A 17179-nucleotide genomic window follows, 5' to 3' on the forward strand; every position below is an offset into this window, starting at 1 on the left:
AAATCTTGCTTAAAAGAGTATCTTTTCATTCCATACTTGAAATATATGATTGTATTCAGTCAGTTTTATATTTGGTATATGAATGTAGACAGTATATTGTGTACCTTGGAACAAATAAACAGTGTTATTCCTGAGATTTAAGTTTACTTTCAATCATAAAATAAATACTTTGAGATTTTATTTTGTATCCTATAAACATTAAGTTTGTAAAATTGAAATTTACACACTGAAGCATTTTAACAAACGACCACAGAAAGCTGCTCAAATAGTTTAATCTTTTTATTCTCATTTCAAACAGTGTAATGTAGGAAAGTCAAGGTACAAAGTGTCGCGGTCAGGACCTTTTGACATCCATCCTGCTCTGTACTTTAACAGTTTCCCTTTGAAAGCAGGTGTAGTTTGAGTCTGTGGGTATTACAATGTGTAATACTGAGACATACATGGAAACATCCTTTCTGCATCAAAGAAGACTGTGTCTGTCCAATGCCATATTCTAACAGCCATTCATGAATTCTCATGGTGGTACAATTTACAACGACAACCCCAAATCCTCAAAGTATTTAAATTGTGTGGTGGCAGCAGTGAGGGCTTTCAACCTTTTTGTTTTCAGAATTTCAAATCTTTGTTAGAGCGTTCTTTATGTGAAAGAGGTTGATAATGTTTTGATTGTCGCTAAAGAGCTGATTGTTGCCTTCAACACCTCACAGTGAACTACTACCTCTACACCAAGGAGAGTTGATATACTAATAAAAAAAACAGTGACAGGTTCACAAGCCATCGTTAAGTTGTGGCATGAGTCAGTAATAGAAAGAATACAGGGCAAAATACTGACGACTTCGCCGGTCAGAAAAGGTGATTTAAGTGGGGAGCTGCCCATCCAGTAAATTCAACCATGAAATAGATTTTCATTAAAGGGAAGACTGAGTTCACACGGTGCAGTTACATTCCTGCTTCACTCCTGATCTGGAGTAATACTGCTCACTTTGGCATGGTAAGCATAAGCAGTGGCTGACACGTTCCTCTTCAATGCAAACAAGTTATAGTGCAGTTCACACAAGGACTTTTTATAGGCAACCCAAAAAAATCAAGGTATCTTTAAAAAATTGAAAAATCCATTGACAGTTTTTTGGGCCTTCACAATATTTTCAGATTTACATACTGATGGTGGCAAAAGAATGACTCCGGACCCTGAAGTGTGCAGAGCAGCAGCAGTACTTTAAATTAGGAGACATTCAAATACTTAAATCCATCCTTGCACATCATTTTCTAATGTTTCAATTCACAAAAACTAAAACATGCTGCATGTAAAGTGATAGAAATCCTCTGTGCAACATTGGAAGAAGGAACATAAATCCTATCCAATATGCCTGTTTTGTTGCTTCCAGAAGTGGTTTCAAACTGACAAATAAAAAATCAAATTACTGGTTTCATTTCCATACCATCATACATTTGGTTTGTTTATCAGAGGAAGTATCAGAATATCTCATCACAGTTAGAGGGAAAAAAATATAAAGAGATGCTACTTTGCTGCATAGAAAGAGAGAGTGCAAGAAAACCTGAATTCACACAGCAAGAGTAAATGTGGACTTTGAGGTTTTCTCCAGCTAACAGTGTTGTCAGTGAATTTTCCATGTAGCTAACACGGACTCAAATGGCACACAACAATCCAAACAGTAAAGCCACAGACACAACAGAAACTAAAAGGATAGGGATGAAAGCCACACACTTTCCAATCTAGGAGATGAAGGGCTGGAGACTGAAGAATTTAAACATACAGTTCCAAGTAAGGGAGAAAATAAAGAATAGAGTGGAGTGCATTGTTTTCCCCCTTCTATGATTGTACCTGGTGGAGTGAAGCAGTGAGGACTCTTAGCAATTGGATTGTGGATGAGGATGAGGTGAAATCAGGGCAGGGAACAAAGAAAAAAAAAATTTAGCCTCATTTGATAAAGCCAACACGATTTGGAAGGAGAGTCCCACCATGTGCTTACTAGTACATTTATTTCTACCATAACATCTTGTAATTTGCATTCTCCTCCCCTGAGAAAGATACTTCTCTATTCTACTTCCTCCTGCAGCTTAGCACACCGTATGCCATTACAGCAGCGAGGGCCACCAGTGCAGCACCTCCATAAAGCAGCACTGGGAACTCTGACACCGGCTCCGACTGCACTGGAGGCTCCTCAGCTGGGGCTTCTACGGGGGCCTCTGTGGCGTCCGAGACCAGGGGTGCAGCCAGCGGGGCCACAGCTGGCTCTGCCGCAGTCTCTGGCTCTGGCTGGGGCTCCTCTGACTGGGGAGGCACTGCTACAGGCTCCGGCTCCTGTTCTGGTTCAGAAGCTGGTTCGGGTGTGGCTTCAGGCCCTGCTGGTGCTGAAGGGGTTTCCTTGTCCAGAGATGGGGGTGCCACCTCAGTAGGCACTGGTGTAGTGGCAGCAGCTGGTTCTGGCTCAGGCTCTGGTTCCACAGCAGGAACAGATAAAGGTGCTGTAGGTTCTGGCTCAGCAGGAGAAGGGGCAGCAGCTTCAGGGGCCGGAGGAAGCAGCTCTGGTTCTGAGGAGATGAGGGAAGGTTCTGCTGACAAGCTTGTAGGCGTCTCTATTACAACTGGCTCCTCTAATGAAATCAGGGAGGCCGGGGCTGTGGAGTCTGCCTCGGCTGACACTGGAACAGGTGGAGTCTGGTCCCTGAATTCCTCCCTGAGCTCGGCCAGCTCGCTCTCTGTGCCTAAAACACTCATCATGCTCTCCTCTATCGCTCCGACTTCACCGCCTTCCTCCAGCAGCTCAGCCTCCTCGCGCTCTACGTGGACAATGTCCGAATTTGAGGAGTTGTTTTCACTGCGCTCCTCGGCCAGAGCCACGCCCTCATTGCTGTCCAGGCTCTTGATGTCTTCAGGGTCCATTGCACCAACCTGTGCCCAAGACTCGTGGCCAGCCAGAGACACAGGTAAGCTTTCTGTCTGCCAGGAGCTCTGCTCACTGCTGTTGTCTCCAGTGCAGAGGAGCGATGAAGGAGGGCTCAGCTGGTCAGGATGCTGCTCCCCTGAGAGGATGTAAATGTCGTTGCTGTCTTCAGCGATGGTCACACCTCGCTCCTCTTCTGACTGAAGCTTGAATATTTCACCCTGTGGTAGACAGACAGGAGCAAAGATGATATATTTATATTTTGTACTGTATTGTGAGCTTTTCCTTTGGGTGCGACATTATGGAGGACAATTTCTTCCAAGAAAATCACAAGAATTAACTATCATATACTAGTACAGAAACTTATGTGAACTATCGCACAGGTGAAATTACATTTAGAATCATAAAATCAACTTATGCCATCTGAACTTCCTATGACTAATCAGATTTCTGGGTTTAGACACCAAGTAAAATTTAGCATTCACTGCACTGCTTCATTCTTTAAGTTAGCCTTTTCTGCCACCTTGTGGTAAGCAGCTTGCTACCCAACAGTGGATCAAGCATCTCTAATGCTTTCCTATTATGTAAAGGGCATATCATGATCATGTGGGTATGAGTAACTGCAATAGAGGTCAGCTTGCTCATGCAAAACCCATGTAAGTTAATTGAATCAAACACAAAGGTCTGCTGAAGTGAATTCATGTTTGACCTGACAATATTAAAAAGGTCAAACTAATTTCCACAGCTGGATTGTCATAACATCACTGCCATATCTCTCTGTTTGCTGAGCATGCAGGGAAGTGGTGCAGAATCTACATTATGTGGCTCAAAAATAGGCCAAAGAAGAAGATACATAATGACATGCTCACTATCTTGAGGGCAAACAGCTTCTAGATTCATAACAATAAATTAATAGGTTAATACAAGGTTTTTGTGAAAGGATTAACAAAGTCAGATTATCATCTGGGGACCATGAATATCTATACAAATGTTCATGGAAGTCCACTCGGTAGCAGCCGAGGTAATTCAGGCAGGCCAAACACAGAACCACAACACTGGCATAGCTAACCTCTGTCTGAGCAGGTGAATCCAGCAGATGAAAAATGCTGAGACAAGGCTGTATGTGTGATAAATAACTGATCTGCATTTACAGATAATGAACCTGGCTTGATTAGGCTGAAGTTAAATTTGGATCTGTCACAAGCAGGCTTCTCTGTTGTGTTGCAGTGCATGTCACGTAGGTGTGACTTGAACAGATGAGATTCAAACAGACAGTAGGCACAGCCGTGTTTGTCTAACAGGGAGGGGGAGAGATTGTGTGTTTGTCTGAGCGGCACACGAAAGGTCCTGACAGCAGAAAGCAGCTCCAAAGGCAACATTCTCATTTGGCAACATGGTAATAGGACATTATGTTCTTTTCAGTGTCCATAACCACCAATTTGCATCTGATCAACACACCATTCAACTCCTGAAGAAGCATATGTAAACTAGTGATCACCTATGTAAAGATGATTTTTAATGGCACAGCCAAGCTGTGAAGGTTATTTTCCTTACAAGGACACTCAGTGTGGTGCAAAGCTGAATCCTGGGACGCAGGAGAGAGATTAAATCTAACAGCACTCCATCATTATCCAACATTCGCTTTCTCCATAAGCTGATTTGCATGTGGGAGAGCAAGAGTGTTTCACAAAACCCTCAGGATACAGCTTCCCCATCAGCTGGACACAACAGGACAGGACAGTACAGGGTTGCCATGTGGTAGAAAATTGACAGCAAAATGATGCTGATTTTACTCGAGAACAATTATAATCAACAACCTCTTTCTGCATTCAAAGTTTCTACTGCTACAAAGTTCTCACTGGTCTAAATCCAAACTGACATTTAAACCTCAAAAGGTGGTTGGTGCCACAGTGGAAATTGCATTGTCATTAATGAATAATACAAACTGGGTTTCCCCAACTATGGCACACAAGCTAGCAACTATAAACCATTTATTCCATAACTTTAGGCAGTTTAGTGGTAGCTGTTATACAAAGCATTATAAGTGTAGTATAAAAATTATAGAGGAAAAATACACCATCTAAACGGGCACAGTCCAAAGTTAGACACTCTGTAACTAATAACAACACCCACACAAAGATTTATGATAAACAGCAATTCTTGCAAACTCCTTTGAAACCTGCAGCAATAATTTAACATAAAGAATAAACAATGAAAGAAAAACACACCTAAGAAGACAATCCACTGTTTGTTCTTGCTTGAGAGGTCCATGTTGTTGGGAAACATACTAAAGTTTTAAGAGGTGTTCTGTTGTCAGGCATGTTCCACAGTTCTCCACCCTCGCCCTGAGGCAAACACAAACTATATAAAAACAAGTCCACATTCCTGAGGTAGAGGTGTACAGTCGACTAGTGCTTCACTCTTAACACAACTTTACACAGCGCTGATATAAGACACTGCTTCTGACGGGGGCCAGGTAACACAGCCACTGCCAAAAAGACCCTGAACAAACAATGAGGAAAATAGTTGCTACATTTTTGTGACCATTTACATGTATTTGCTACATTGGCACATGACTCCCACATACAGTCAACATGCTGCATCCACTTGCAAATCCAAACCTCAGATCTGGGTTGTTACAAAGAGCACACTTTCTATATCAACAAAATGTCAAACTATCCTACAGTATCTCAAACTGGCGTGAACCAGTGACAATTTTGTGATCATTTTGATCAATGTAATGTTCACTGGCTCATTTGCACGCTCAACATTTATGGGGATTATGTCATCACTGTTCAAAATGGACAAGCACTGCAAGAGGTCGCACAGCAGCTGACTGAGACCAAGGACTGAGAGGGACTCATCAACACCTAATTGTAGCTCCCATTTCATTTCTTTTTCTTTAAAAAAAAAAAAAAAAAAAAGGGGTTTCAGCCGGCCTCTGGTCATTAAACTAACTTATTATAATGCAGAATGGCTATGAAAACTAAATTTCCATCACCACAAACACAGAAGTTTTAAATACTTCACTAGAATATCTGCTGTACAGTTACATTTGCGAGTGCACGTGTTTCCGTTAACCCAAAACAGAGCAGGAAGACATTATTATGGGAAAACACTGTCAAACCCACAAACAAATGCTATAAAAACACATTAAAAATCTCTACCTCCATCAGTATATTTTCTATTTAATCATCATGTTTAGGGAACACTTCATCACCTTAAGATTCTCACATGCCCACACATTACTGTTGCTTGTTGACAGCAGTATAAAACAACCCAAGACAAAGCATGGTTATTTTGACAACTTGCTGATGCAATCTGACAACTCTGGGAGAGCCTTGGGCTAATTCCCTTTTATACTGATGCAATAGTCTCTTGTTGTGTGCGGCTACGCAATTTGCATCAGTAAATATTGGTTTTTGGCCGGTCATCATTAACAGTGTTGTGGCAGCAGTGAGACTCATGGATAGGCAGAGAGAGAGAAATGGACGGCTGCCCTGTTTAAACCCTGGCAGTCAGCCAGTGTGTTGCTGCTATAGCAAGTTTTGCAGCAAGCTACAAGTGGGCCAGTCAAGCCCCTGGTGATGATGTTTTTAGAGGATTATTAGAGTTATTTTTGGGGCTTCCTCTGCCTGCTCAGGCACTTTGCTCTAGTCCAGTCTCATGTTGGTGCAGTGGCACAGTGATGCACATTATTTCACCCTGGAGCTGCTGAGAGGGTGCTTACGTAACACGGGGGGGAGCACTGTTACACTGTACAGCGTGATGTGCCCTGACTCGGCCCAGACTGGAACCCTTTCAGCACCTTGTCCTTAAAATATCATCACTGCAACTTCACGGTTGCTGAGCAGCAGCAGCAGCAGCAGCAGCTATCGCCATCATAAAACTAAGGGCCTATAAAAATTCCTTTATTGCTCTTTAAGATCTGCTGCTTTTCCTGCAGCATATTTGATAATAATTTGATAGTCAAAGAATGTATGTCTTCGTTATCCCTTTATCTTTTCCAGGAGGTCAGGTGCAATTGTCAGTCTGCCACTTGAAAACCTCTGGCGTCATATCACCTCTCTCTTACACTCGCAAGGACGTTAATATGAAATGGCTGATGTGCGCACTCAGGCCTCACATCTGTCTGGTTCCTGAAGGACAGGCCAACAACAGTTGACAGACAGACAGACTAGAATCTCTTTCACCATGTAAGCCTTTTTTTTTTTTTGGACCATCTCCCCCCTTGTCCCTCCCCAATCATGTCCTTCTCCTATCCGCCCCTGGCTGTCTGCTGTCTGAGGGCTGTTGGTTTTGTTCGTGCCAAATGAAGTGTACATCACATTAGGGTCATAACAATCCTTATTGTATTCGTGTGTAACTAAACAAAAGGCAATGATGAGAGCCACCCAAACCTTGCATTGTGCGTCACTTGCACTACTGTTACAACGATGTCCTAGAAGAGGACGAGACGAATAGATATAATATCCACTTTCCAACAATTCATCACAGAAAAGCGACCGGTACTATTCTGTGCAGATCTCTCTTCTATCATTTCAAAACAAAATGTGATAAAGGATAAATAAATGAGTAAATGTCTCTGCTCTCCGTCGTCTCTTTTCTAATATAAAAAAACTTGATGTTCCTCATTTTTTAGCAGTTAGCATCTGCAGAAGGTTTGTTGCCGCTGCACAGTCACTCTCTCAGAGAACACACTCACACATACATATCAACATAAATCATCTCACTCTGTAGTTGCTTCAACAACCAAAATAAAACAATCCTACCTCAATGCAAAGTCTTGCAACCCCCTGGTTTACACTTGAATAGACAAAGCTCAAGAGAGTCAAGACGACAAGAGAGTCTAGGAGATGGAGTGGAGGTAGAAAGCCAGTTGGAGAGAAGTGTGCATAGAGGCAGCTGTCAAACTAATGGAGATTTCACTATGCTCTCTCACCGTGCCCAACCCGTTTCTTCCTCATCTCTCACCCCTCCCCTCCCTCGTATTCCCTCCCTTCCTATCACCAGTCTCTTCATGCATTCTCTCTCTCTCTCTCCCTCCTCCTCCTCCTCTTCTCCTCCATTGCTGATCCTGTCCCTCATCCGTTCATCCCCTGTGACATAACGCAGAGCAAGAATGTGGCTTTGTTTGTACCCAGCGTACACGTTACATTGCATGAAAACCAGGCTGAGCATCATGACAATGAGGTAATGGCGACCAGGGCAGCGGTTAACATGTTAGGTCACGTGACCGTTCGTCAGTATGACCTGGTTCATAGGGAGCCATCTGTGACGCAGTGTTCCACTTATTATAACATTGGAGAACTGAAGACACGCCAATATCATTACTGAAAAAATAATGCAAATCTAAATCACAAGAAAAGTTGCAGCAAAAGTAGCATATGTAGGAGAATATGAAAACATGGTAAGTGTGAGCTTAGGGAACAGTAAGGAGACATATTCCTGAGTAAACTGCACCCTGGATTTGCTCTATATTCAGCCTGTTCTCACCTGTATTAGTTGCAACATGCACAGCTTGAACTGCAAGTTCCAAGATGAGTCAATGTTTGGACAAGTTTATCATCTTAATTCAATATGCTTTTTTTTTCTTACAGAAAAAAAGCCACAGAAATACAAGCACATTTTTGGTCCAAACCATGACTGAATGTTGTCAACAGATTAATGTTAATGATGTAAATAATCACCAGGGACATCACATTAAAGTTACAGCATAGGACTCCGGACTGAGACAGGGGTCGCTGGTTTAGTTTAAAATCAAGCCATTATCCTACAAGGAGAGTCAAAACTAGTGAATGAAAATAAGCTTAATGAAAGAATTATAAGGTTAATTAGACTGGAATATTGGCAGGTTATTTATGTACACTATCTGTTGAGGCTTTATTATAATCATAAAAACTTATTCCAGTATGTACATATGTACGTACAATTTGAATCTCATGTGTACAGTTATGGGGTTGTTGTAGATCTCAAAAGGGACAGGGACTTAGTCTGGGCTATGAAATAACTGTACAGGTAGCTCACTGGTGCCCTCATCTGGCCATTTAGAAGCCTGTACATTTATTTTAACCATTTTTCCTGTTCACTTTGCACTACATTCCAACTTTCCATTAAGTAATATTTAGTCATTAATACAACTAAGAAGCGCTAACTAGTTGCTGCTCTTTATTATACTGAACTTATACTTCACCTTTTAGATTGTATCAACATCTCTGTAACTTGAAAGTAATTAACAGGCACCATTTTTAAGTATATTCATACTCTGGAATCTTCTCAGGAATAGTGTTTTGTTAGTGTAATTAAAATTCTTGCTCATATAAATAGGCTTAGTACAGTAACAGGAAGTTATTTTTGATTTACGGGTGGTTAAGAATAAAATTAGTACTGGTATGCATTTATGGTTTCCTCCATTGCGTGCGTAAAACTCACCCATCCCCCTTGCTGAATAATGTAGTCAGCTTCATCTTCCTCTAGTAAGCGCACCCCCAGATGCAACAGAGTTGTCACAGACTGTCCCTCGCTTTGTAAAGCCTGGAGCAGCACCAAAGGCACTACCACCTGGGAGAGAGGGAAGGAAAGATGAGTACAAGTCATAGTTAAGGGGGAGACAAAAAGAAGGAGAGAAAGCAGTGGAGAGTTAGTAAGAGACATTAGTTACCAAATATATAAAAAGGCAATAGTGCACAGAACAAATGCTGCACCTTTTGCATGTGTTGAGCAATTTTAAAAAAGTATAAAGAGGACAAGTCAAACTCGTGACTTGCTCACCTTGCTCCAGCCTCCCTGTGTCTGTCTTGATAGAATCAGTGTTGTGTCTCTAAATCTCTGGTAGTCCAGAGGCCTGAAACACACAGACGTCATCACTGGTATTAAACAAGTGTTTGACACCTAGTTGTTTAGGACATATTAAAACATATTTTACAAAAACATATTTGGATGCCAAGACATAAGTATCCCTGACTGAAAACACTGAGGTTTGATCGATAAATGTGGTTGGACATTAAATTTGTTGTTGTCGTTGATGTTGTCGTCCAAAAGGCACTTTGTACTCTCTGGGGAATTTCCCCAACTATGAATGCTCTTTTGCCTCCATGTCCCACACACCACTCTCACACAGTTCCACTCATTCACAGTTGGAAGTTGCCCAGTAGCCACTAAGCTGCTCTACTGGAGCATCTGGGGATTACGTGCATTGTGCATTTGCAACTCACTCTCAACCAAAGGCAAATACTAGTACATATTTCAATACAGTGCAAATAGCCAACATGTTTGGGTTAAGATTATGACTGAGCAGTGTATGACCATTCCTTTCCCAGTGACTCCAGGATTTCCAAATTTGTCTGGTTTTGCAAAGCAGAAGTGAATGAGTGTGTGAGTGTGAGTGTGAGTGTGTTAGTGTTTAGAAGAAAACTGCATATATGGATGGGCTATGAAATGATGCCATTGTTTATACCCTATCTGTCTTTACCAGTGTAATATTTTAGTTTATAGTTTGATACTTTCTGTGCCATTTTGTCACAGTTATGTTTACATTCCTTTGTTTACACTCCCTCAATTGACTGCATAACTTGTAAAGTTCAAGAGTTAACTCAGGAGAAAATGAACTACAGCCACAGTATATTAACACTGACTTTGTCATTCCTTTGGGATTGTGGAACAATAATTTTCCTCATACTGTAAAATAAATAGCAACCAATATTATGGTGTGGTTGCTGCACTGACACACACAATAATGCTTCCTCTGAAATGCATGTTTTTGGATTGCCCATTTGCAAGAAGTAGGATTAATAGGAATGATAATCTCAAAGCAGAAACAACTGATGCTGATTTGGCAGCATATTTATCTAAACCAGCATTTCCCTGTGAACTTAAATCAATTCAATGATTTTTTTTTTCTCAAATATGGTCACAGCTCTGCAGAACTAACCCTGTGAGTAGTGTGTGTACAGCTTCTGCCAGGGATGTGTCAAGCTCTCTGGTCACCCGGTCTCCCATCACAACGAGGCAGTCTTCAATAGAGGTCTCTGGGTTGGCCGGACTGAACACCAGCGATGAGTGGCGGTCGAAGCCTGTGGTGGTAAAGGCTGGGGTGGTAACAGCGGAGAAAGGCAAAAAAAAAAAAAAAAAAAAAAAATTGAATCAAATTTTATTGAGACTGGACACTTCTAATGAAGATTCAGACAGACTAGTGAGAAAATGAAAGATAGAAATTAAATCTATGCAAATATATTTTTCAGACTGCACATGAAGAGTTTGAAAGTCTATATAAGGTTAGTATGAAAGTTTGGGTTATTTATGTAACTATGGTTCACTGAGTAGCATGAATAAGTGTCTCACTTTGGGAATCCTCCTGTGACAAATTAAGGATGCGAGTTGTCAGGAAGAAAAGAAATTCTCTACTACTACTACTAAAATTGGGCTCAGTCATGCTACTCAGAGAACTGTGGCTATGTAAAGAAACACAGCATATATGTCATGTTTTACATTCACCAACACTGACTTCTGAATTCCTTTGCACAGACAAACCAACTGTCGCCAGAGAATTTACAACTGACAAAAAAAAGTTTTAAAGCCTTAATGTTTTTGAGTTTGTGTTTCCTTTCATTTATCTATAGAGTGCTGTCCTTTAAACTATCATTATTGAGGTTTGCATACATCTGCATATGTACTTGAATGTCTACACGTTGTTTCTAAAACATTATGGAGACTTGACCCCATAAACTAAAGACTTGAGAATTAATTTTAATTGTATTTTGTCAACCAAACATTTTTCTGAGAACAACCACTGAAGCTGTGTGTGTGTGTGTTAGTGTTTAGAAGAAAACTGCATATATGGATGGGCTATGAAATGATGCCATTGTTTATACCCTATCTGTCTTTACCAGTGTAATATTTTAGTTTATAGTTTGATACTTTCTGTGCCATTTTGTCACAGTTATGTTTACATTCCTTTGTTTACACTCCCTCAATTGACTGCATAACTTGTAAAGTTCAAGAGTTAACTCAGGAGAAAATGAACTACAGCCACAGTATATTAACACTGACTTTGTCATTCCTTTGGGATTGTGGAACAATAATTTTCCTCATACTGTAAAATAAATAGCAACCAATATTATGGTGTGGTTGCTGCACTGACACACACAATAATGCTTCCTCTGAAATGCATGTTTTTGGATTGCCCATTTGCAAGAAGTAGGATTAATAGGAATGATAATCTCAAAGCAGAAACAACTGATGCTGATTTGGCAGCATATTTATCTAAACCAGCATTTCCCTGTGAACTTAAATCAATTCAATGATTTTTTTTTTCTCAAATATGGTCACAGCTCTGCAGAACTAACCCTGTGAGTAGTGTGTGTACAGCTTCTGCCAGGGATGTGTCAAGCTCTCTGGTCACCCGGTCTCCCATCACAACGAGGCAGTCTTCAATAGAGGTCTCTGGGTTGGCCGGACTGAACACCAGCGATGAGTGGCGGTCGAAGCCTGTGGTGGTAAAGGCTGGGGTGGTAACAGCGGAGAAAGGCAAAAAAAAAAAAAAAAAAAAAAAATTGAATCAAATTTTATTGAGACTGGACACTTCTAATGAAGATTCAGACAGACTAGTGAGAAAATGAAAGATAGAAATTAAATCTATGCAAATATATTTTTCAGACTGCACATGAAGAGTTTGAAAGTCTATATAAGGTTAGTATGAAAGTTTGGGTTATTTATGTAACTATGGTTCACTGAGTAGCATGAATAAGTGTCTCACTTTGGGAATCCTCCTGTGACAAATTAAGGATGCGAGTTGTCAGGAAGAAAAGAAATTCTCTACTACTACTACTAAAATTGGGCTCAGTCATGCTACTCAGAGAACTGTGGCTATGTAAAGAAACACAGCATATATGTCATGTTTTACATTCACCAACACTGACTTCTGAATTCCTTTGCACAGACAAACCAACTGTCGCCAGAGAATTTACAACTGACAAAAAAAAGTTTTAAAGCCTTAATGTTTTTGAGTTTGTGTTTCCTTTCATTTATCTATAGAGTGCTGTCCTTTAAACTATCATTATTGAGGTTTGCATACATCTGCATATGTACTTGAATGTCTACACGTTGTTTCTAAAACATTATGGAGACTTGACCCCATAAACTAAAGACTTGAGAATTAATTTTAATTGTATTTTGTCAACCAAACATTTTTCTGAGAACAACCACTGAAGCTGTGTGTGTGTGTGTGTTAGTGTTAAGAAAAAAACTGCGTGTGTGTGTCCACTTACAGGCAGTGATTTCATCTTCCAGTTGCCTCAGCTGTTCCTCTATCTGCGTTTTTATCATTACAGTCCTCTCTCTGTCATCCTGGCCATCTCCTGAAAGAGATAGACACATGTGGTACAAACCGTCTTTCACTCCCTTTGTATCACACTCTCACTCTCACACACACACACACACACACACAAGCTGACTCTTCACTAATACTACACAGCACTTTATAAATTATTACACAAAACCACTAAAGAAAATAAACTGTTTACCATATAATTTCTGCATCATAACTGAATATTTTGCATGCTCTTTTGTAGTGTGTGCGACACTTGTCTTAGTCTGTTTATGCTGTCTGTATTTATTGTTATTTTGTTGTTAACAATGTTCTTATGCTGGCCTTTTGGCCGAAAATCTCTTGAAAAGCAGATTTTAAGTCTCCAACAAGTAATTTTCCTGGTTAAATAAGGAAAAATTTACTTTTAGTGTGCATTGTACAGCTGTGTCATTTAGGAAGAAACATAAACTAAGAATAAATATTGGATCTGACTTGGTATCGGCAGACATCTAATATCATACCATTCCTTGACTCCAGCGCAGTGATGAGCCAATGACTCCTGCACACTTGACATGACTACATACGCTCAGTTTTCCATACAAACCAGAAATGCATACATCGACTTTCCTGGTGGGGAAAAAATGTTTGCAGACTAGTACTAACTCCCTCTACTTTCAAGTCATTCCCCTTCTCCTCCTCCTCAGCTTGTTGTCGCTGAGAATGGTGCTCTGTCATCACGTGCACACAAGGCACCAGTGCAGAACTTATGCTGGAGGCTGCTTGGGTGTATGAGCGCGAGCCTTCACATTCACACAAAACCCATTCTGAATGTGGCCATTCAGTCTGGAAAGATCCTTCAGTCATTTGATAAGGAAGGGTGACACTTTTTCCTCTTCACACGCTCAAACCAACGACATTGGTGATTTCCACTGTGATGGAATGTGGACTCCATTAGTTCTGTTGGTTTGAGACAGCACAGCTAAACTGGGGACTAGCAGCCAATAGCAATAAAGTACAAATGACTTTGAAATATCATTCTCCATTGATTTAACACATGGGAAATTAAATTGTTTTTTAACAAGGGGACACTCGGTCAACCCCTTTCCCACTCTCTCTATCACTGCAGCTCATACATGAACACCCTGAGGACCAGTGTTGGTTTTTCCTGGGCTTGGTGCTGTTTCAGCATTCAGCCAGACAGCTAGCCAGCCAACTATTTCGCTTTGGTCCATTGGCGTGTGAGTAATCCTACGGTGATTACACATGACAGGCTGTCAGAAATTGGACCGGGTCAAGCGGAAAGCAGGGATCAGCCACTCATCTGCCCTTCTCCACCCATTCTAAGCATGCACACAACAATAAAAAGGGACAGGAAATATAGAGGACTTCCCCTCTCTCCTTCTGTTTTTTTTTTGCTTTCCCCCATATAGCTCTGTTCTTCATCCTGAGACAGAAGGAGTGACATGCCTGACCTAAAATCCTGCAGAACTGTCTTACCCTCCAACTGGGATATGTCCCTCTCTGTAATCAATAAAATTTATTTCACCACTTACATGCTGTGGCCATAGATTCATTGCAGAAATTAAGACTCATAACATGCTGGTGGCAAGCGTGCGATTTAGTTTCATACATTGTTTCTCTAACAGCACATAACACACACAGATTTATACAAGAATTACAAATTTCACATATGTGTATATATATATATATATATATATATATATATATATATAACACAAATAAAAAAAATACTTTGCTGTTTTTTTTTTTTTTTGCATTCCAGTCACACAGGGAACAAGATGGAAAATAGGAATGCTGCAAGCCTGAGGTCATGGCACAAGGTTGCTATAAAACCCTCTGTGAAGACAGGCCAGTCTTCAGCTACTCTGAACAACATATTGAAATTATTGCAGCTAAGCTTAGACGTAGCACTGGCCACTTCATTAATGTCATGTGTACATGGGCACAGTCTTTGGATGAGTTTTTAAGTCAATGTTTGAGAAAGCTAAATTAAGCTGGTAAACAGGTGCCAACCTGCCTACACACCCAGCATATTTTCTGTTACATGTGCATATGCACACAACTCTATTTGTGTGCTGTGTAAATCCGAAAAGTGTAAGAGTTGCCCTATATACGTCAGACTGCACAACATGAAGAGAATCAAAAGTCTAAAGTCTTTCCACTTACCTTGAGCTGTGGTTAGTGTGTGTGATCTACTAACAGGCAGCATTCTCAGGTAGTTGAGAACAATGTACTTGGTTTCATAATGGAAACCCTCAGGCACAACGGCAGTGGTGGAGGCAGAAACGATGGAGCCCGAGGTAGCCATTGAACAGACTTATGTCAGACTCTCAGGCACATTAATTCTCACAGTCAAAGCCGGACGTCTCACCTGAGGAAAATGACAGCCAGAGGAAGAATAATGAGTTGTCACTGTGACAATCAATGCAATCTGCAGTACAGTCAATTCTGGCTAAGGCCCCCATCAACAAAGAAAAATAAGGAAATCCATGTCAGGCTCTGGCTATAAATCATGATGACAATTGTTGTTTAACTGTGAAACAGCTGTTGCATGTATGACATAAAACGGATGTCCCACTCCGTGTCACAATGTCCTGTGCTCATTGCGTAAGGTGGACATACTCGCTGGTTTGACAATTGATCATTAATTGTAATTTTTGATGCCTTTGGAACAATGTGGCTGCTAATAGAAGACATAGATGGAGCAGCACAAATCGAAAGTCCCATAGTTGGTACTTTTTGTATTCACATCATGACACAATTCAACTTACATGACACACGTGGCGGGCAGATGGGCGTGAAAGGTCCTTCAATAAAAGCCTTTACTGAGCAAATGTTTAGTGGAAATTAAGATATCGCTGAACTTCACTATTAGTCTCCTGTAGGTTTGCTGAGCGTAAGAATGCTCTGACTGACACAACAAATCTCTCAAGTCCGAGCTTATCATCTCACATCGTCCTCCAGAGATGAGGTGCCACCATGCGGGCCAAAAGTTTGATAAGTGACAAGTTTGCGAAATGAAAGAGAAACTTCCGGTTTTAACTATCAAAATAAACCCTCTAGCTGATTAGCGGAGTTCCAAAACAGTTAATACCAACGTTCCAATGTTTAAATAAAAATATCATAACGAGTTTAGTATGTAGAATATAATTAAAATATATCGTAATATTATCGTTCAGTTTTATCAAAATGACAGTATGGCTCCAATAGCTAACGTTATACAATCATACTCATTTAATATAATACATATAGCTCATTAGCTAATTATCTGTCAAATTAGAAAATGGTTTGCTACACAAACAAGTCCGTTTTTGGTTAGACGAGTCGTTGCTGGAACCCCTCAGCACACATGCAAGCTATAGCTAGCTTTAACGGTACACGTTTTAGGTGCTATTTCGGAGACGCAAAACTTAATTGTAGTTAAGTCCAGTTTGAGCCGATTTCTTACCGTCCTTGTCCAAAGGCAAACAGGTGCTGACAGACGACAGATTGAATGGAAATATGCGACACAGTCCCCTGCAGCAGTAGCTGTAGAGGGCAGACCACCACTGGCAGGCAGCAGTAGCGCTAGTACACAGTGTGCTTTGGAATCTACACAAGCTAGCCAGAATATAACACCAACCTTCCTGTCAATACCTTCAAAATAACACTCGCGTTAAGTAGCGGACAGTGTTTTAACTTTTTTAAGCGATAAAGTAACACTATCATTAAAGTGAAAGTGTGTGATATTTTTGGATGACCGAGCGTTGATTAAAATTGCCAAGCGTATCCTAGCAACTGCAAGTGCACAATGTCAGTTGAGCATGGGAATGTAGTAGTTAACAACCAGGTAACAACAAAATGCTTCTCCTAAATGAAAATGATAAGCTTATTAACTTAAATTACCTTTGCAGAAACTTTTTGCTGCAAATATCAACAACTTTATAAACCTCAAAGATGAGGGACC

General features: G+C 40.6%; 1 protein-coding gene across 2 annotated transcripts; it reads right to left on the bottom strand.

Annotated features, from left to right (window-relative positions):
* Positions 1-264: 264 nt before the first annotated feature.
* On the bottom strand, positions 265-16934 carry bcl2l13 (BCL2 like 13). Of its 2 annotated transcripts, XM_056386370.1 has the most exons (7): positions 16682-16934; positions 15400-15604; positions 13172-13261; positions 12251-12407; positions 9678-9750; positions 9339-9467; positions 265-3127 (listed from the first exon to the last, which is right to left on the bottom strand). In XM_056386370.1, the coding sequence occupies exons 2-7, from the start codon at positions 15539-15541 to the stop codon at positions 2063-2065; spliced, it is 1656 nt and encodes a 551-aa protein (XP_056242345.1). In that variant the 5' UTR covers positions 15542-15604; positions 16682-16934; the 3' UTR covers positions 265-2062. The 2 variants fall into 2 exon arrangements, with proteins under 2 accessions (XP_056242345.1, XP_056242344.1); XM_056386369.1 differs by lacking the exons at positions 12251-12407; positions 13172-13261; positions 15400-15604; positions 16682-16934 and adding an exon at positions 10837-10987.
* Positions 16935-17179: the final 245 nt, after the last annotated feature.

Source organism: Seriola aureovittata, chromosome 10, assembly GCF_021018895.1.
Source record: "Seriola aureovittata isolate HTS-2021-v1 ecotype China chromosome 10, ASM2101889v1, whole genome shotgun sequence".
Classification (NCBI taxonomy): domain Eukaryota; kingdom Metazoa; phylum Chordata; class Actinopteri; order Carangiformes; family Carangidae; genus Seriola; species Seriola aureovittata.